The sequence below is a fragment of the Chinchilla lanigera genome, unplaced genomic scaffold (genome assembly GCF_000276665.1).
Source record: "Chinchilla lanigera isolate Chin_1 unplaced genomic scaffold, ChiLan1.0 scaffold00019, whole genome shotgun sequence".
Classification (NCBI taxonomy): domain Eukaryota; kingdom Metazoa; phylum Chordata; class Mammalia; order Rodentia; family Chinchillidae; genus Chinchilla; species Chinchilla lanigera.
In genome coordinates this window covers 29,906,197-29,923,483 of record NW_004955420.1, presented here as the reverse complement: position 1 = coordinate 29,923,483, position 17,287 = coordinate 29,906,197, and the positions used below count along the sequence as shown (strand labels likewise).

Here is a 17,287-nt window from a genome sequence, read left to right as displayed (position 1 = left end):
CACGGCCCCGGGCCTGGCGAGCGGTGCGCGGCGGAGCTCTCGGGAAGCCCATCGCGCGCGCCCCGGTCCTTCGCGGCCCTGGTCCAGCCGTTGGGACGAGGCGCTCCGGAGCGTGGGGCAGCGGCGCGCTCTTCTTCCCTCCGCCCTTCCACCTCCTCCTGCGGATTTCTCGCCCTGCCTCCGCCACCTGTGAGGCGCGCTTCCCACAGTTCCTGCGGGCTGCAGAAGGCGACCGTGTCGATTGCTTCCTTCCGAGGATGGCATGGCCGCCACCTGTGTGGGAATCCGGAACTCTCTCCTGAGCTGACCCAGGAGCCGGCAGGAGGCCTTGGGCACGCGCAGCTGGGTTCTGGAGGACTGGGCTGGACCGGTGCGCGGTTACCGGCCTGACAGACGGCTGCTGACTCTTGGAAGACAGCAGGGAAGTTTCGGCATTAAGCAAAGCATGGCCAGTCACCAAGAGATTACAGCAGTCAGGGCCGTGAGCGGTGCAGCCCCGAGGACCAGGCCAGATGCTCACTTCCACCAGGACGGTCTCGAGACCGTCGTGGACGCTGTGCTGGGGGTCAGCGCAGTTTTCTCGGGGCTTTCGTGCCATGGAACACAGGCTAAGAGCACCCCAGCCTCATTTCCCAAAGTCACAAAGCAAAGAAAGAGAAATCCGGGGGTCGTTAGGCATCGCTTAAGTTCCCGCAGATAAGCTGTAAGTAGGTCTAGGACCTGGAGGTTCTGTGTAGGGCTACTCAGGCCAAGGAATTATTTTTCACTGGATCTTGCTGGGTCAGAAGGGGAAGTTCTCTTGTCTGGATGTTACCTGGCAGTCTGGTGACCCTCAGACCAATTCCAGTGAAGAGGCCCAGACAGCTGGAACAGCGACAAGCTCGGGGCTCGACCCCAGGACGGTGGGGAGGTGGGTACTACTACTCTTGTGGAGATGCAGTGAGCGGTACCTGCCCTGGAAAATTAGAGGAGTTGGAGTCTGGTACTAGATACATTAGGGTGAGTTCTCCATCTCAGTGCGTGGAGGGCAAAGGCATGCCTGGGTCCCGCAGAGAAACCCTGTTTGCGAGTGACTCGGGCAGGAGGAGAGCCAGGGCCTCGAGTGGGTTCTGTGCTGAAAGGGCCTGTGCATCTGGGGTGACTGCCGCCTGTCTGAGCTGCGGCCAGAGGGTGACACGTTGCGGCTTGTGGCTCACAGGGGCCATGAATCCTCCAGAAAACTAACATCTGGGCCTTTGAACGTTTTGCAGGTCTGGTTGACTTTTGACTAAAAAGAAATTAGAGGGTTGATATATACAATGTTGTGCCTTATTAACCAGGCATGAGTCAGTTTTCCTCTGGGGTATAACAGATGGGGCCCCCATTCCTGGTCCTGAAGACAGTTATGTTTTGGGTTTTGTATATGTAGAAGTCAGTTCTCTTCATATCATCAGAGGTCTTGGGAATTTTTTCCTCTTTTCCCGAGGACAGCAGCAACGCAGCAAGGGAGCCCTTACAAGCAGCCTTTTGAAAGGTTCAGAGGGATCAAAGCAGGTAACGTTAGTGCAGACCTGGGGCAGCTGGTCAAGGCCTACACTGGAGAGGACTGGCCCTGACCGCCGCATAGACTTGTCAAACTGGGTATCTGCATCTAGATGTTAAATTCTGTCACAGTGTGTTTAGCTGCTTATCTCCATGTGAAAGTGGCGTTGACCACTGCCCTGGCTCCAAGATCGTCAGGTCTTGCTAAGAGCCTTCTGTCTGCCTGGGCAGGGGTAGATAAGAGAGGGCCTGCTGAGCTATAGGGACGTAGAGGTGTAAGGAGTTGGCGTTTAGGTCTCCTGAGTGGAAGCACAAAAATAAGAACATTGAAAATGTCCCCATCTTAATTTAAAAATGGCATTGAAAGGTAAGTTGAAGTAGAGAAGATAAACCAGTAAGTGGCAAAGCACACATCCTAAGCCCAGGATTGGTGTGCACTTGTCCTGGGGCAACTGATCACAACTGATTTTAAGAAAGTCCTTGTCTCTTCCCAGGTATGGTTTGCTAGATCTTCCTACAGTAAGAAATCTAAAACAGATTTTTAAGTAGGTGGGGGTGTGAAGGGGGTGTGAACTATAGTCAGCTGAGGCAGCGGGCATTATACAAAGGACATAAAGATATGAACATGATGGGTGCTTGTCAGGAGGTAACTTACCTGCCGTTGGATCCTTCTGTTTCTTCTCCAAGGTACTGAGAGGCTCCAAGGTACTCCAAGGCTCACAGAGTGTTTGGTCTTCTCTGTCTGGTTGTCACGGAGGTGTGTCAGGTTGAGCAGGCTTGATCCAAGAGAGGTGACCCTAGTTATCTATACCTGCTACCTTTAATGTTGGCATGACCAAAATGACTGGAGAAGGCCCTTTTTACTTTGATTTTAGTTGGTCTGCAGGGCTTCCTTCTTTCCAAGTCTTAAGAAGTACTTGGTCTCCAGGGTGAATACTAGCTGCTGATGGGACTTTGTTCCCATATAATTGGGTATATTGTTACGTTTGGCCCGATTAATAAGAATCTATAAGAGCCTTGTGGTCTGAACCGCTACCATATCAGAAGATAGAAAAGACCTTCCGTACAGCATTTCAAATGGACCTGCATTTTGCTTAGTTTCGGGGGTGTTTCAGATTCTCGTGAGGGTTCTTGACCCTGATCAGAGCCAGGACTCAGAAGTCTCTTGGCAAAGTTTTGCCCGAGTCAGTGTTAGGGTCTGGCTGGCCCTTTTGACCCTTCCAGAAGACTGAGGTCTCCGTGTAGAATGGAGGTGGTACTTTACTTCTAAAGCCTTTGCCGTGCCCTGAGTTATTTGAGAGGTAAAGGAGGGCCCACTGTCACTCTAAAGGGACTGAGGTAGTCCAAATCTAGGGGTGATTTCTGAGGAGCACCTTGACTACCTCTAGCCTTTTCTGAACAGGTGGGGCAGGCCTCAGTCCAACTTGTGGCAGTGTCAGTTAGGACCAACGTTTGTTTAAATCCCCCATGTGGTGGCATGAGGGTAAAGCTGAATTGCCAGTCCACTCCAAGGTGTGTTCCTCCCTTCTGTACAGGCTCTAACGACGCAGGTGGTTTGGGCTTGCCAGGGTTATTGCAGAAGTGAGCAAGCTTTGCAGACCTGGCAGGTGGTTGTCGCTGGTCCCGGTCCTGTGAAAATTCCAGTGACTGGTGCACATGCAGCATCTCGTTCATATGGAACAAATCATGAAGGGTTTTCATAGCTTTCTGTTGTGTCCCTTGAGGAAGGACTAACTTGTTCTCCAGACCCCCCCATGGTTCCCACTTAGCTCCTTAAGTTTCCTTACGTCCTTTCCTGGTGCCCAAGCAAAAAGGCAGAGACTATTTCTAAAGCGTTGTGGAAGAACTGTCCAAGTAGGTGGTTTTTCTTTCAAGATGAGATTTTCTCATTCAAAGGAATACAGGAATTGAGAGTCTAGAGGAAGAAAAATTAAAAAAGGAATCATCGTTGGGGTCCAAGATGGAGAACCAACTTGTGTCTCCTGTAAACTGGGAAGGGATTGGGTATGGGTGTGCCCTAGTGGGTGATTGGGATCACAGCCTCATTAACAAGGCAGAGGTCTTGTACCATCCGATACTCTTCTGAGGGTGTTATGATGAGGAGAGTAGGGGTGTTGCAGGAGGCCATGTCTGAAGAAACCTTTCTGTGACCAGCTGGAGGCCCTTTCAGGCCTCTTGTTTGACTGGACGTTGTGTTCAGTTGTCCGAGGCCTTTAGTCTTACAATTGCTGGTATTGCTGAACTTGCCCTCCCAGGTATTCCACTATGCTACAGGGGGCTCTAGTGTAGTCTCAGTAGGTAAAATCCACTTCAGCCTTTGCCAGAACTGAAAGCTCCCACTTTTAATAGGATACTTCTTCCCACTTTTACTAGGATATTGACACCATGGGACAATTAAAAGCTCGTGGTTGAACATTTGACTTTCAAATTGAACTGTCAAAGCAGGAGTAAAAAGGATCTGACTAGGGCTGCCTTTAAGCCCAGTTATGGCTGTAGATTTAGAGGTGGGAAGACCAGAGAAGGAAGTTCAAGCAGAGTAAATTGCCTTTGTTTCTAAAATGAGTTGAAATTGCTTACCCATGATGTCCAGGGTCACCCTCAGCTCCTTGAAGGAGATGGTGATGTCTGTGGACAGGGGCATTGCAGATTCCCCGGGGCCCCTTCAGTCTACCTCATCAGAGTGGGAGGTGAGGGTTTTGGCTGGCTGTGCCCCTCCCTGGGGGTACGGACAATCAATCCTCCAGTGCCATGAGTCAGGCACACTGGCCACCTTGCAACGGCAAGCAGAAACACTGAAATGACACCCGGGATGTGAAGGCAGATTTATTTATGTCGATGGGCACTAATCGGGGTCACTCCCAGAATATCAGGCCCTGATCTCTGGTGGTCTAGGGCTAATACGGTATAAGCAAGCAGGAAGTACAGAGGCAGCATGGCTTGTCAATTGGAGATTGGTTTATACAATGTGCATCATAGTGACGAGCTGTGCATCACAGTGACCAGCCGTTTCTAAGAGACAGGAGCAACCAGAGCTGGAACAGGAACTGTTACCTTGGCAACTAAGAAACTGAAGTGTACTAGCTGGTGGGGGTATTTTCTGTTACAAGCTGACACATGGAGCAGGGCCTGGGAGTGGCCTAGTATAGTCAAGTACTCAGTGTCCAGTTTCCTTGCATTTAAAACGGGGCCCTTTCCTTGACTGGCGTGGGTTTTCCCCTGGCCAGCTTTGCTGTGCCTAAATCACTGCCGACTGAAGCAGCCGTAATTTTGGTCTGCCTCCGTTCTGAGTTCCTCTCCTTTTTACCCTCTCCCAGATCTTGACTGTTGAACACTGAAGACGCTGTGTGCAACAATGGGGTCTAGAGACCCCCCTGAAGGTTTTGTGATTTGTGCCAGACATCTGGGGCTGGTTGACTAAGAAATGCCACATTAATGCCTATCCCTCCTTGGAAGATGGACCTAAGTTTGTATGCGTGTGGGAACCGTTATCTAATTGGCTATGAAAGAGAGGTGCATTTTCCTCTTTGCCCTGTGCAACCTCTCTCACCTTTTTATAATGAACAGTTTTCCTAAAGCATCTTTTTATTCCCATGATAACTGTAGTCGCTACTTTACACCCTGTGTCTAATCTACCTGCAGTATTACAGTCCCACTTTGGTTCTGTCAGAGGGACACTAACCCTCTGTGGGGTGATTTCTTTCCCTTTCTGTGGCACATTGTTCGTCTGCACAGCTCTTAGCCTCTTCTGTGATTGGACAAGAGGTCAAAAGCAAGGGACAAAGTCTTTCTTTGTCTTGTCTTTCCTCTTGTCTTTCCCAGCACGGGTCCAGCTGTCAGGATGAGGCACTCTGGTGGTTGGGGACAGCGGTGTCCTCTTTTTCCCTCTGCCCTTCAGACTTCCTCCTTCAGGAGGAATCTCTGCCCTCTACCTTCAGCCTCACCCTGGCCCCATCCCGCTTCACCCATGCAGCCATACCTTGTATTAAGTCACTTTGTAGCGGACACCTATGTAGCTTCTCTGCTCCTCTTAGATGCTCTCAGTCCGTACTTGGGATAGCTGTGTCCAGTGCTTCCTTCATCTGATAGTTCAGGGGAGGTTATTGACCGCAGTAACACTGAGTAAGCCAGCACCCCCATTCCTGGGCCTCAGGGAAGAGGAATGCTGACTCTCCTGGAGTGTCTGCTTATGTGTACAAGAAGCCCAGCCCCCCAACATGCTTCATCACGTGCTCATCTCAGTGGCAGTATCACTCACTCGCTCAGCCATTCAACAAAGCGTACTGCCTACCTGTAAGGCTCTCTGCACTGTGCTGGAGCGGGGAGAGAATGAGGCAGTAAGCAAGTTGTGTCACTTCTGATTTGCCAGAACCAAGCAGGAGAATGAATGGTGACAGTGTCCGGGGTAAGTGCAGGTGGGACCGCTGGGAGCCCTGAGCAGGGAGCTACTTCTCCAAGGGCTCCCGGCTTCTCGGGCATTCTCTTTCTTTGAACACTTCTGCTCTCTTCATGAGAAGTTTCCCTCTGGCTCTTTCTGCCTTTTATCTCCCTTCTCTGCAGGTTTGAAAACAGTAGTATAACCCCACCATCTGTGCTTCACCAGATCCTGCTTATGCGCAGCTGTTCTCTGACCTCTTCCCAGGCCTCTGCGCCCCATTGCTCTGTGCAGACTCCCGCTGAGGTGAAGCGGGGAGCACAGTGTGGGTTCTGAGAAGGACACAGGGTGTGTGTGTGTGGGGGGGTGAGACAGACAAAGGAGGCAGCAGTGAAGATCGCGTTACCTACCTGGCTCCCCCTGTGGGGAACGGAGCATCTCTTAACAAGACCCTATATCATCCACCAAAGACACTTACTTCTGATCAATATTTCACATATTTTAAAAATTGGGGCATTGTTTTCTAATTGTAACTGGGACATTTGAAATATTCTGGCTACAGATTTTCTTTGTTAAAGATACAGAAACCCAAAGTATAAATATAGAGCAAAGTGAAAGGTAGACAGTAGAAAACAGGGAGGTAGGTCTTTTGCAGATGGGAAGCACAAGAGATGGTGAAGGGAGGGAGAGGGAAGGGACGTGATAACCCAAGCTGCGCTCTGTCCCCACGCCAGCTCCACACGGGGAGCCATCGTTGTGTACCGCAAACATGGGCAAAAAAAATTGGAAAAAATGCCTCTCATATATTTTCTCCAAGTCTGTGACTTGCATTTCATTTTCTTTTTCTTTGATTTTTTTGAACAGTGTTATATGAAGAACCAAATTTTTAAGTTTGACAAAATCAAACTTAGCTGTTTGTGGGTCATTCTTTCTGTGTGATATGCAAGAGATCTTTTCCTAGCCCAGAGTCACAAAGCTTTTATGCTATATTTTCTTCTAGAAATATACTATTTTAGGTTTTACTTACATTATTATACATTTGAGTCCTTTTTTAAATAAATAATTTGATGTACAGATTCAGGTTGAATATTTTTGTATAAGTTTGTCCGGTCATTGTAGCATTATTTGTTGAAGAGATTTTTTTACTGAGTTACCTGGGCGGTTTTCTGAAGAAATCAGTTGATCACACATGTGTGGGTTTATTTCTGTACTTTGCATCCCGGTCCATTATCTTTTCACCGACACCTGCTTTATTATTGTAGCTCACCAGGAGGTGCTGAAATCGGTTACTGTGAATCTCCACACTTGTCCATACATCTTGAAAATATCTTCCTATCCTTTACTTTCTCATACGGATTTTCACTGTGTCGAGTTCTGCAAATATGCCCTAATAGGATTCTGAAAGGAATGTTGAATTTATGGATCAAATAGGGAACTGCAACAACACTGAGTCTGCTAACCCGTGAGCTTGGCCTATCTCTCCATTTATTTAGCAAGTTTTTCTCATATAAACTTTGTGCACATCTTGTTTGTTTTATACCTATTTTATGCTTTGTGTCTATCTTATTAAAAGTAGTAGCTTTTTGAATTCAGCTTCTGTTTGTTCATTGCTAGTATATAAAAATATAACTTCTTTTGTATGTTGATCTTGTCTGTGATTTTCTCAAACTCACTTATTAGCTTTTTGGGGGGTAGAATCTAGGGTTTTTTACATTGACAAGCATGTTGTCTTTGAATAGTATCTGTTTTATGTTTTCCTTTCCAATCTATATGCCTATATTTTATTTGTATATATTTTGAACGGCTATTTTGTGCAAAGCATTTATCTTTTAAATGATTATTATGTTATGTTGCTAAATCTTTGCCAAATTGGCTTGGAGGTTTATTAAAGGGAGTAGGCCTGAGCCTATCCAGGTAGGGTGCTTGGGCTGGATTGCCATTTCATTCTTGTGCTTCTTTCAAGTCTTCATTCACAGTGTGGCTCAACTTTCCTCATGGCCACAGTTGACCTACTCTACCCTCAAACCAGAGTGGGCATGAAGACGCTTGGGACTTAAATAAGCATAGCGGTCTAATTGCTATTAGAATTATACTGGCACTGATTTCCCAAGATCATCAGGTACAGATGGCACCTGACGCTTATGCGATAGTTACTAAAGCTCTAGGGATGGATTTGCACATGAATTCAGTTCCAACCCACATTCAAGACCTTCTGGAGCTCCCTCATGGAGGGAGCTAATTCAAGACCTCCCTCATGGGGGGAGCTAATACCTTCAAGAGCAGTCCTGTGATAGTCTTGCATGTTTGGAACAAATTCTTAAGACCCTTCTTCCTCTGACATGAGCCTGAGCTGTTCGTGGGATGTGTTTTGCTATGTGGCAGGCTTTAACCTTTCAAGCTGTGCTACAACAAGATTAGGACATTTTATATGGAGCTCGGCTTTACTGTAATAGTGATCTATTATTTTCCTATTTTGCATTGGTCAAGGATGGAGCCACATATTTTAATGAATTTACTGGATGTTGTTCATTTTTTTCTTGGATGCAGCCTGTTCCTCATCAAGTTAGAAGCATGTCAGTATGGTCATACTTTTATAATGTGAGTCTCTACCCTCTGTGTATATGTCTGTTCGTTTTTTATGTCGATGGGTAATAAAACTTTTTCTAAGTGTGGGGTGTACTTCCATTTCCTTTGCCTTTTTCTGTGCTTCAAAATTATCTGCAGTGGTAACCAGAAAAGTAACAATTACTGTACACAGAGTAGGAGAACTTTCAAAGACTATCTTTCCTATATTCAGCCCAGGGGAAAAAATATTATCTTCTTAATTTTGGTCTACTAATTTCTATTGGCTTATTGAAAGGAACAGTTAATCCTTAACTGTTTGATCAATTTTTCATGCCTATATCTGGTAATCTAAACAACTACTTTGAAGATAACAATATGCAATATAACAACCATTGTTAATTTCCTATCATCTTATTTTGAAATTCTATATCGCTTTTTAAATTTTTTATTCTCTTTAAAATAATAAAAAATGTATTAACATTTAAAAAAATTTGTCCAGACACTACCAGACTTGAGAAATTAAAGAGAGGAATTTCATTTTATTTTTAATTTTATTATTGCTATTATTTTTTGTCTTTTTGAGACAGTGTCTCACTGTGCAGTTCAGACTGGTCTTGAACTCACTTAATAGCCCAGGCTGGCCTTGAACTTGCAACGATCCTCCTGCCTCAGCCTCCCAACTACCGGGATTGCAGGCATGTACCACCTCGCCTGGCATAGAGAGGAATTTTAAATCTGGTTTCCCAGAAGAAAAAGAACCTCAAAAGTAGTCTACACATTCAGAATTATATTAGTTGATTGCAGAGAGAGGGAGAGAGAGAAAAAATGCATCAATATTGTGAATTTTCTTTTTCTCTTTGTAAACCAGGTTGAAAAGGAAGACCAAGCCTGCCCCAAAAAAGAAGTGACCGAGGAAGACAGTCCTGTGAGTGGATGGCGTCAGCCCCTGGACTCACCTCTCCCCAACCCGCCCGGCTTCCTCCGGCGAGTTACCTGACTTCGAGTATGACGCAGGGGCAGACACCGGCTGATGCCCATGGTCTCCACGGCCAGGGAGCCCCAGGGTTGTCTGACTGCAGGTGAGAAGGGTGTCTCTGTGCTCTGTTCTGGTTGTGAGCCCAGGAGCAGCCCTTGGCCTCCAGCACTAGGGCATAGATCTTTTGAGCCACCTGCCGTCCTTTTCTCCCCAGGATGTGCACAGGCCACCAGGCTCTGCAGGGGAGGGTGGCTCCGGTGCCAGCCTCCATGGTGCCTCTGAGCCCTGCTCCCTCTGTCCTGGCGTCCGTTGCTGAGCGTGGCTTTAATCTTGGCCGTTTTTGTAGTCAGTTCCCTAGGGGTCCTCTCTTCCCCAGCGCCATTTGTTTTCTGCTTGGCCTTCTCAATCAGCTCCTGCCACCAGGCCGTGGGCAGTGCCACAGCCAGCTCTGGGAAAGTTCCAAGTTGTCTTATGAGTAAGATTAAGCTGCCATATAATCCAGAGAACCAGAGAAACCCGAGAGGATGAGAGCTGTCTAAATTCGCATGTCACAAGCAGCCAGTATGCCCTGCCAGAAGCAGAGAGAAAAGGTGAGGTGGAGCCCCTCACCCTCCTCAGCCTCATCTCAAGCCTCCTTCAGCCTTTGTGAGTGTCTCCTGGACCAGGCTGGGTGAAACTGGACTGCCCGAGGGTTTGAGCCTTCAAGCCTGGTCCAGCCCACCACAGGTGTTCTAACTACTGAAGCAGCTGCTTTTAAACCTTGAGCAAGTCAGCTGGCTTCAACCACTTTGCCCTCTCCACCCATTTCCTGAGGACCGTAGACACAGGCTGCTGCCCTCCTACCCATTCCCCTGCGTGGCACAGGCGCATGGCCTGGGCACTTGGATGAGACTAGAAAGAGCACAGAGAGCTTCTGCTTGCAGAATAACCGGTTGCTGGGGAGACTGAGGCCTGGTGCCTCTCACCTCCCCTGGCCCTCCTCTGCATTTTTGTCTCCTGGTGTGGGGGCGTCAAGAAAGCAGCGCAGGAGCGTGGCCCTGGGGAGGAGGACAGTCAAGTGGGGGAGGGTGGACCGGGAGAGCTGGCAGCCCTCCACCACCCCCTGTAGGAGGCCACCCCTGGGTGAGGGTATCGGAGCTTGGCAACAGTGGGTAGGGCTGTGGGCTCCCCTCGCGTCTCTGTGCTCCTCTTTGCACCCCACCATCTGTATCCCAGATGCCGGGAAGGGCTTGGATCCTGAATGTGAGCTCTGATGGGAGCTGCAGGGACAGCGCTTCACCCCCCACCCGCCCGGCACCTCCTTTATGCACAGAGAGCCCCTGTAGGGACAGATTTGCCGGGGCAGAGGAGACCCTCAGGTCATCTTGTGCCCTGTGGACTGTGGGTGTGTGTGCCCCTGTGTGTGGTGTGCGTGTGTGTGTGTCTGTGTGTGTGTGCTCTGGGGAGCTCAGCCTGGGAGAATAGCTTTGGTTTTCATTTCTTTCTCAGGCCTGATAATGGCGAGCTGGTGTGTTGGGTCATTTCTACCCTGAGCACCTGGGCACTGAGCTCACCCTGGGTGGTCACGCTGACTCCTTTGCGGGTCCCACTGTGTCCTTAGCAGCGGGCTTGGAGGAGTCCCCTGTGGGCCACTTTCCCTCAGTGCAGGGTGGCAGTGGAAGGCAGGGGTGGGAGTGGATCCACCTCCGCCCAGCCTCCATCTGTGTCCATTCCAGAAGCCATTTCAGCTTGTTTTAGCCCAAACTTAGATGATTTGGTTATGAGCTCTGAAAGTGTCTCACACAGCCCGGCCCCAGCGCTGTGCTCCCTAGGGGCCCACGGAAGGAGGAGGGAGGGGCCGCTCAGCCTGCGAGGGGACAGGGCTCCTGGTTCTTCCGGGCCTGGCCACTCACCGCCCGGCTGCAGCTGGGCCGCACCTTCTGTCCTCTTTCCATTCCCGCCTCTTGTGTGAAGAGTGTGTGTCACGCACACTGGTGCGGGTGCCCACCCAGGCTTGGCCCTGCTGCTGTTGTCCTGTGATTCCCCGGCAGTCTAGGCGCGGGTCCCCAGATGCCTGCCATCCCAGAGACGCTTCCCTCGAGGCCTGAGCGCCATTTCCGCCATCACTGCACTCCCCACTGTAGTTTCGCTTGCCCTGTAGCACTCACCGCCCTCTGGGCTTACCTCGCTCACTTGCTTGTCTAACGTGTGCCGCTCCCCTCGTCGTGTGCACACCCACTGCGGCACCCGCTTGCTCCTCCATCCCCAGCTTCTGGCACCAGTAAGAACTCAATAAATCCTTGTTGACTGAATGAATGTTTGCTTGTTGGTTTTTTGTGGGAATAAATTTTGAAAAGCAGAGCTGCTTTGAGAGGTCAGGGGCACCGCTGGTGGCCGGGCAGCGCTTTCTGGGTGGAGTGAAGGTGAGGAGCAGGAATCCCAGGGCGCGGACATGGTTCCTTCAGCCTAGCAGGACCACAAAGTCAGTGCGGAGCAGGGCACACACCGGCACGGGCTCGGAACACCCGAGCAGTGCTGCCGGGAAGGCAGTAGAGGTGTTGAAGGAGGTGGAGAGCGTAAGAGCTTACGAGGTGGGAGCAGGGAAGTGGGGACACAGGTGATGCAGCAGGCGTGGGAGGGGAGAGAGGGTTGGCGGTGTGCAGACCGGTGGTGGAGCTTGAGGCCTTCTCTGTGACTAGGAGATGCCACGGCCTGCTCACATGGTGGTAGAGTGTGGGGACCAGTTGTATGAGGGCAGAGGATGGGATTACAAAGAAACCATCCCGAAACCTTCAGTCATAATCCTTATGAATTTATAGGTTCAATTTATTTATTTAAAATTCAAGACATCATTTTGTCTCTGTGCCCCCTTGCCTACAACTTCATAGGGCATATTTTGAGCTAAATTCTGGACCTAAACTAGAGACCAGTACTATTTCAGATGGACGACAAAAGAGTTGGAGAAAGACCAAGTCTAATCTTCCCGGCAAATATTCAGGAGGAAACTTGGCCCATGGGTTTGCCCGTGGAAATTTACACCCACTCCACTGGTGAGAAGGAAGGGGCTGTCCGGGGAAAGTACCTCGCTGAGTATCCTCTGGGTGCTGCTGTCCCAGCAGAGCTCGAAATGGTGCTGGGAAAGATTCTTGCCTGACCCGCAGTGCTGACACCATGAGCAGGTAGTTAGCACCTCTGCTTAAACGAAATGAAGTGTCCTTAATGGACAGAGACACGGTGCGGACTCGAGGGTGCACGGCTGATCTCTGGAGAGGTTCTGTGCACTCTCCTTACTCGTGACACAGCCGTACACTTGCAGAAATGGTTGGCGAAGTGCAATTATAGCAATAGCTTATTCAGTGTCAAATATGCCTCCACGCTACACCATGGGGTGTTTTACAGTTCTAAGTGGGAGAGGCCAGTTCTGGCCCCCACAGCAGCTGAAGCCACAACACCCCCACCCGACTTTCTTGCTACCATGTGCAAGCTAGAAGTCTAAACCTGGGATACCTGGAGATGCCACCGTCTGAGATGAGAGGGAGGTGGCACCCCCAGGACGGCACGCCATACCTGCACACCCACCATGGCAGGTTTGGGGCCTACACTAACTTTTTTTTATTTAGACAGGGTCTCACTAGGTAGCCCAGGCTGGTCTTGAACTCACTATATAGTCCAGGCTGATCTCGAACTGATGGTGAACCTCCTGCCTCAGCCTCCCAAGGGCTGGGATTATAGGCACACACCACCACGCCCAACCTATACCTACTTTTAACTTTGGAGAAAGGATCTCACCAAGTACAAGACACTGACAATCTAGTTTCACAACAGAAAGCAAATTTTGACAGAATCTTATGTTGGTGATTTCTAAATGACTTAATTGATGTGTATGCTACTTGGCATTACATTATAGGTTTGGGTTTAGTTGCTGGCGTTTGAGTAACTGCCTGTTTTCCCCAATCCATCTGTCCCCAGACTGGTGTTCAACTTCTTATCAGCTGGCTAGTTTTACCCAAAGTACAGAAAAGCAAAAGAGGACTGCAAGTAGTTCTGGTCATTATTGCTAGACCTTTTACTTTTAGACGTAAAAGTAGTCAACATGGCACTAGAAATCCATACCAGTTGCATAAGCTACATTATAAATGACATTTTATGGATTAATATATCAAATAGGGTGGGAAGAAGCAGAGAGAAAGGGAGGTTACAGTTTACATGGTCTTACTTCATAGTAAATCAGTATCTATTGGATTTGAATACTTTGAATAAAAAAGATTTCTTAAGGCTAAGTTCTAATGATGTGTGAAGTCTAATTTCCAAAGTGCTCCTACGGGACTTTGTAGTATATGACTATCTCAGAAGTCCATTCCTAACTGAGGCTGAAGCCCAGAGACCCCATGGTGTCTAGAGAGGAGGAAGGACTCCTTTCTAGAACCTGCAGGCTGTAGGATTTTGTAGAGGGGTAAGGTAATCATTCATATTAGGGTCTAGAAAGCAGGTGCTCTCTGTGGCAAAGGGATCCAAGTTTCTATGCCCCTTGTCCTTCCATAGTAAAGAGTTGTAAAATTTCCAGTAAGAAAAGGAAAAAGCATGTCTGGCTTCCTGTTTGAGAAGGTGGCTGATGGAGGTGAGATTCCTATCTGCGGTGAGTTAATGCAGCTGTTCCTGATAAAGATAGTGTTGTTTACATCAGCACTAACCACATCTCTCCTCAGTGAAGAAAGAGCTTTTGGGTTTTTGTTACTAATGAAGCCACAGCAGGGTCACTGTTTGAAGCAGATATTTATGAGACATTGAAAACTTTTCCTTGGCCAGGTGGCAGCCCTGGCTCAGCCTGTGTGGACCTCTGGGCTACTACATCTGGTCAGTGATGAGATGGAGGTGTCTACCATGGCTCAGAGGGTATGGGACTGGCATGGGACTCAATAGACCCTCTGGCAATTTTATTAGTTAAGTCATCTTTGCATGCAGATCGGAAGGTAAGGTTTATTCCAACACCTCACGTGCGCCTTTCCTGACACATAGAAGTCCATTCACAGTGGAGTTCCTGGCAGGCCTCTTCTACAAGAGGATGGATGGCTGGCTCCATCCATCTCTGGGGAGCAGAGAGCCACATGGAAGGTCCCCTGGGAGCTGGCCTGCAGTGTACTGGTGGGAGTTACATAGAACTTTCTGGTTTCTGAAGCACATCAGTCTTTGGGTTTGTTGCCCGCAACTTCTGTCTCAAAAGACAGCTGGGTGTATGCCTGTCATCCCTGCAAGAAGATCATAAGTTCAAGTAGCCTGGGCTACTTGGTGTCTCAACAAGACCTTATCTCAAAGTAAAAATTTTTAAAAAGGTCTGGGAGACGTAATTCAGTGTGAAGGCCCTGGGCCCAACCCCCAGCACCACACAAAGGAATGGAAGATAGCGTCAGTCTGCGCTCCAGAAACAAGTCTGGGTGCATCAAAAGGAAAATGCCTGGTGCCCTTGCTGCTTGTTTTGAGGATGAGCCAGCAGATCTTTCACATAATCTGTTTTCACTGTACTTCATCCCCGTTTCTTGGCTCCTTTGTGGATCCCCTATTCTCAAGCAGACAGCTTTCCGGTCTTCCTTTCCTAGCGTGCGGTTCTGAGTCGGGCCTTTGGCAGGGACTTAGATGTCTGTTGATGGAGATGGTTCACGTCTCTTGCGAGCTGCAAGGCCTTGAATTTTTTTTCAACTAGAGCTTGGACAGAAAGCAGTAAAAAATCAGTTTCCAAGCGAAGTGTTTTTCATCCAGGTGATACCTGCGGACAGTTCACTGTTTGGCTTAGCGTAGGAAAGGCGTCTGCTTTCTTCTCGTTAATGTAGACCTTGGTGTCATCTGACTTCCCTGGTGTCCTCCTGGGGTCTGTCCCCTGACTCCACCGTGAAAATCACTGTGAGTCTCCTTCCCCGCGGTCTTCCTCCTCTGTCCAGCTGCACTGCATGTTCTTGAGTCTCAGCTCCCTTCTCTTCCCGAGCCCCTGCTTCTCCCTGAGACACGAGGTGGCACTGGATTTGCTCTCTGGTCCCTACATGGGCAGGCAGGGGGGGTGGGGCGGGGACAGACAGAGCCCCAGCCTGCTCCCACCCAGGCCCCTGCACCGCAGGCCATCCATCCGCCGGCTCCCAGCGCCCTGCTGTCCCTGCCCTCATTCATCATTCCAACACACACACCCCTGACCTCAGTGTCAGTTTTTCTACAGCTTACATTCACAGAAGACCCTGGTGTGTAGCTTTCTATCGCACCCTTTCCACATTTTCATTGCTTTGGCCTTTATACCCATTTCTGCTCCAAATTCTCCCCTGAAACATACTTCTAACTCCTTGAACAGGCATTATTTCTTTGTTTGGGGCCCACAGATTCCTCTCCTCTGCTTCATTACACACACTTGATGCACTGCTGTGGGGTCCCATTACCCCAAGGCTGCAGAGCCCTGGAGATTCTTCCTCCATCGAACAGGATTTGAGTCCTGTTATCCACCCACTTCCCTTCTTGGCCTCTGGAAATCACTGTTCCTAACTTCACTATTTTAAGATCAACTATTTCAGCTTCCACATTTTTAAGCAAGAAAAAGAGCAGGATGCCCAACAACAAACCACCCCCACACGGAGCAGGAGCAGTGTCTCCACAAGGGCCTCTGTCCTCCTGAGAGCGCTGAGCGTGGCTTTGCTCTTACTTTTATCCTCTTTCTGCAAGGAAATCTCTCACTGCTGCCAACGCCAGGTGAGATGACTAGAGTGGAGGCGGAGCAGGGCTGGGCAGTGGGAACTCTGGCAAGACCCTGCCAGGCTGTGACTGGGCTGAGGTGACTCCGGAGCTGCGCCGTGCCTGCTGTGGCCGTGACCGCCAGCTTCCTCGGGGAGCTCTGCTGCGTAGCTGCCCCAAGCGCCCCAGTTCCACCCTGGAGGTGGTCTCCTTTCTCAATGAGTGGGGATATGCATTATTTCCCTGTGTCTGGCTTATGTCATCTAACACAGTGTCCTGCAGCTCACCTATGTTGCTGCGAATGACAGGATTTCTTTTTCCTCTCTTTTTCTTTTCTTCTTTTTCTTTTCTTAGCCACAGATTTCAGCTTTCTGTAGAACTTGTTACAAAAGAAGTTCAGTCAGAAGGCGCAAAGCTCATGCCATCAACAGACTCTACCTCTGCTGGCCTCTGAGGGCACCGTGGGGGGCGGCCTCCTGGTGTGCACCAACCCTGACAAGGTGGTCGAGGCTCCCCACTGGCACTGGCCAGGGTCTTTGCAAGCATGCCAGGCCCAAAAATCTCAGCATTCACGCCAGCTGCTTTAATGAGGGTGCTGGTCTTATCTTCCGTGAGGGTCGCCTCTGGTGGTGCAGGACAAGCGCAGAGTTGATTCTAATATGCATGCTGCAGGGCGCAGTGCAGACATGGTGAGGCTCCCTCCAGGGTGAATCCGCTCATATTCTGATGGGTGAGCCAGCTAACTTCATGTCTTGGTGCCATGGTTGCAGTTCACTCTTCCTTGCACTGTCTTAAGTCTTCCAGAGTCCTCAGTCAAGGCTTGAACCCAGCTTCTCATGGGACGACTTTCCTCCCTTCTGGTCTGCTTCTGTTTGAGGAGCTCTTGGGTCCTGGGCAGAGGATCTCAGGACTCAAGGAAAGAGGTGGGAACGTATGGTCCCAAATGTGCTGGTGTGAGTGTGTGTGTGTATATGAGTGTGTGAGTGTGTGTGTGTGTGTGTGTGTGTGTGTGAGAGAGAGAGAGAGAGCTCTGCTTTTGGGGTGTCAGATCCTTATTCTTTTTGCTTTGTTGGGGAGACGTGGGGACAAGGGTCTTAGTATAAAAGAGAGTCAGCCCGTCATAGGGGCACCAGAGGAAGAGAGGGGTGGAGGATGGGGGGCTCCCTGTT

The 17,287-nt window shown here is 49.4% G+C and overlaps 1 protein-coding gene across 1 annotated transcript in view; it reads left to right on the top strand.

Moving 5' to 3' along the window:
- The window catches only part of Mobp (myelin-associated oligodendrocyte basic protein), a 55,329-nt gene that overhangs the window by 33,881 nt on the left and 4,161 nt on the right, over positions 1-17,287 (top strand). The window contains exon 4 of the mRNA XM_005383583.2: positions 9,327-9,537. Coding sequence (XP_005383640.1) covers positions 9,327-9,366 — 40 coding nt within the window. The 3' untranslated portion in view covers positions 9,367-9,537. The remainder of the gene's footprint in view (positions 1-9,326; positions 9,538-17,287) is intronic.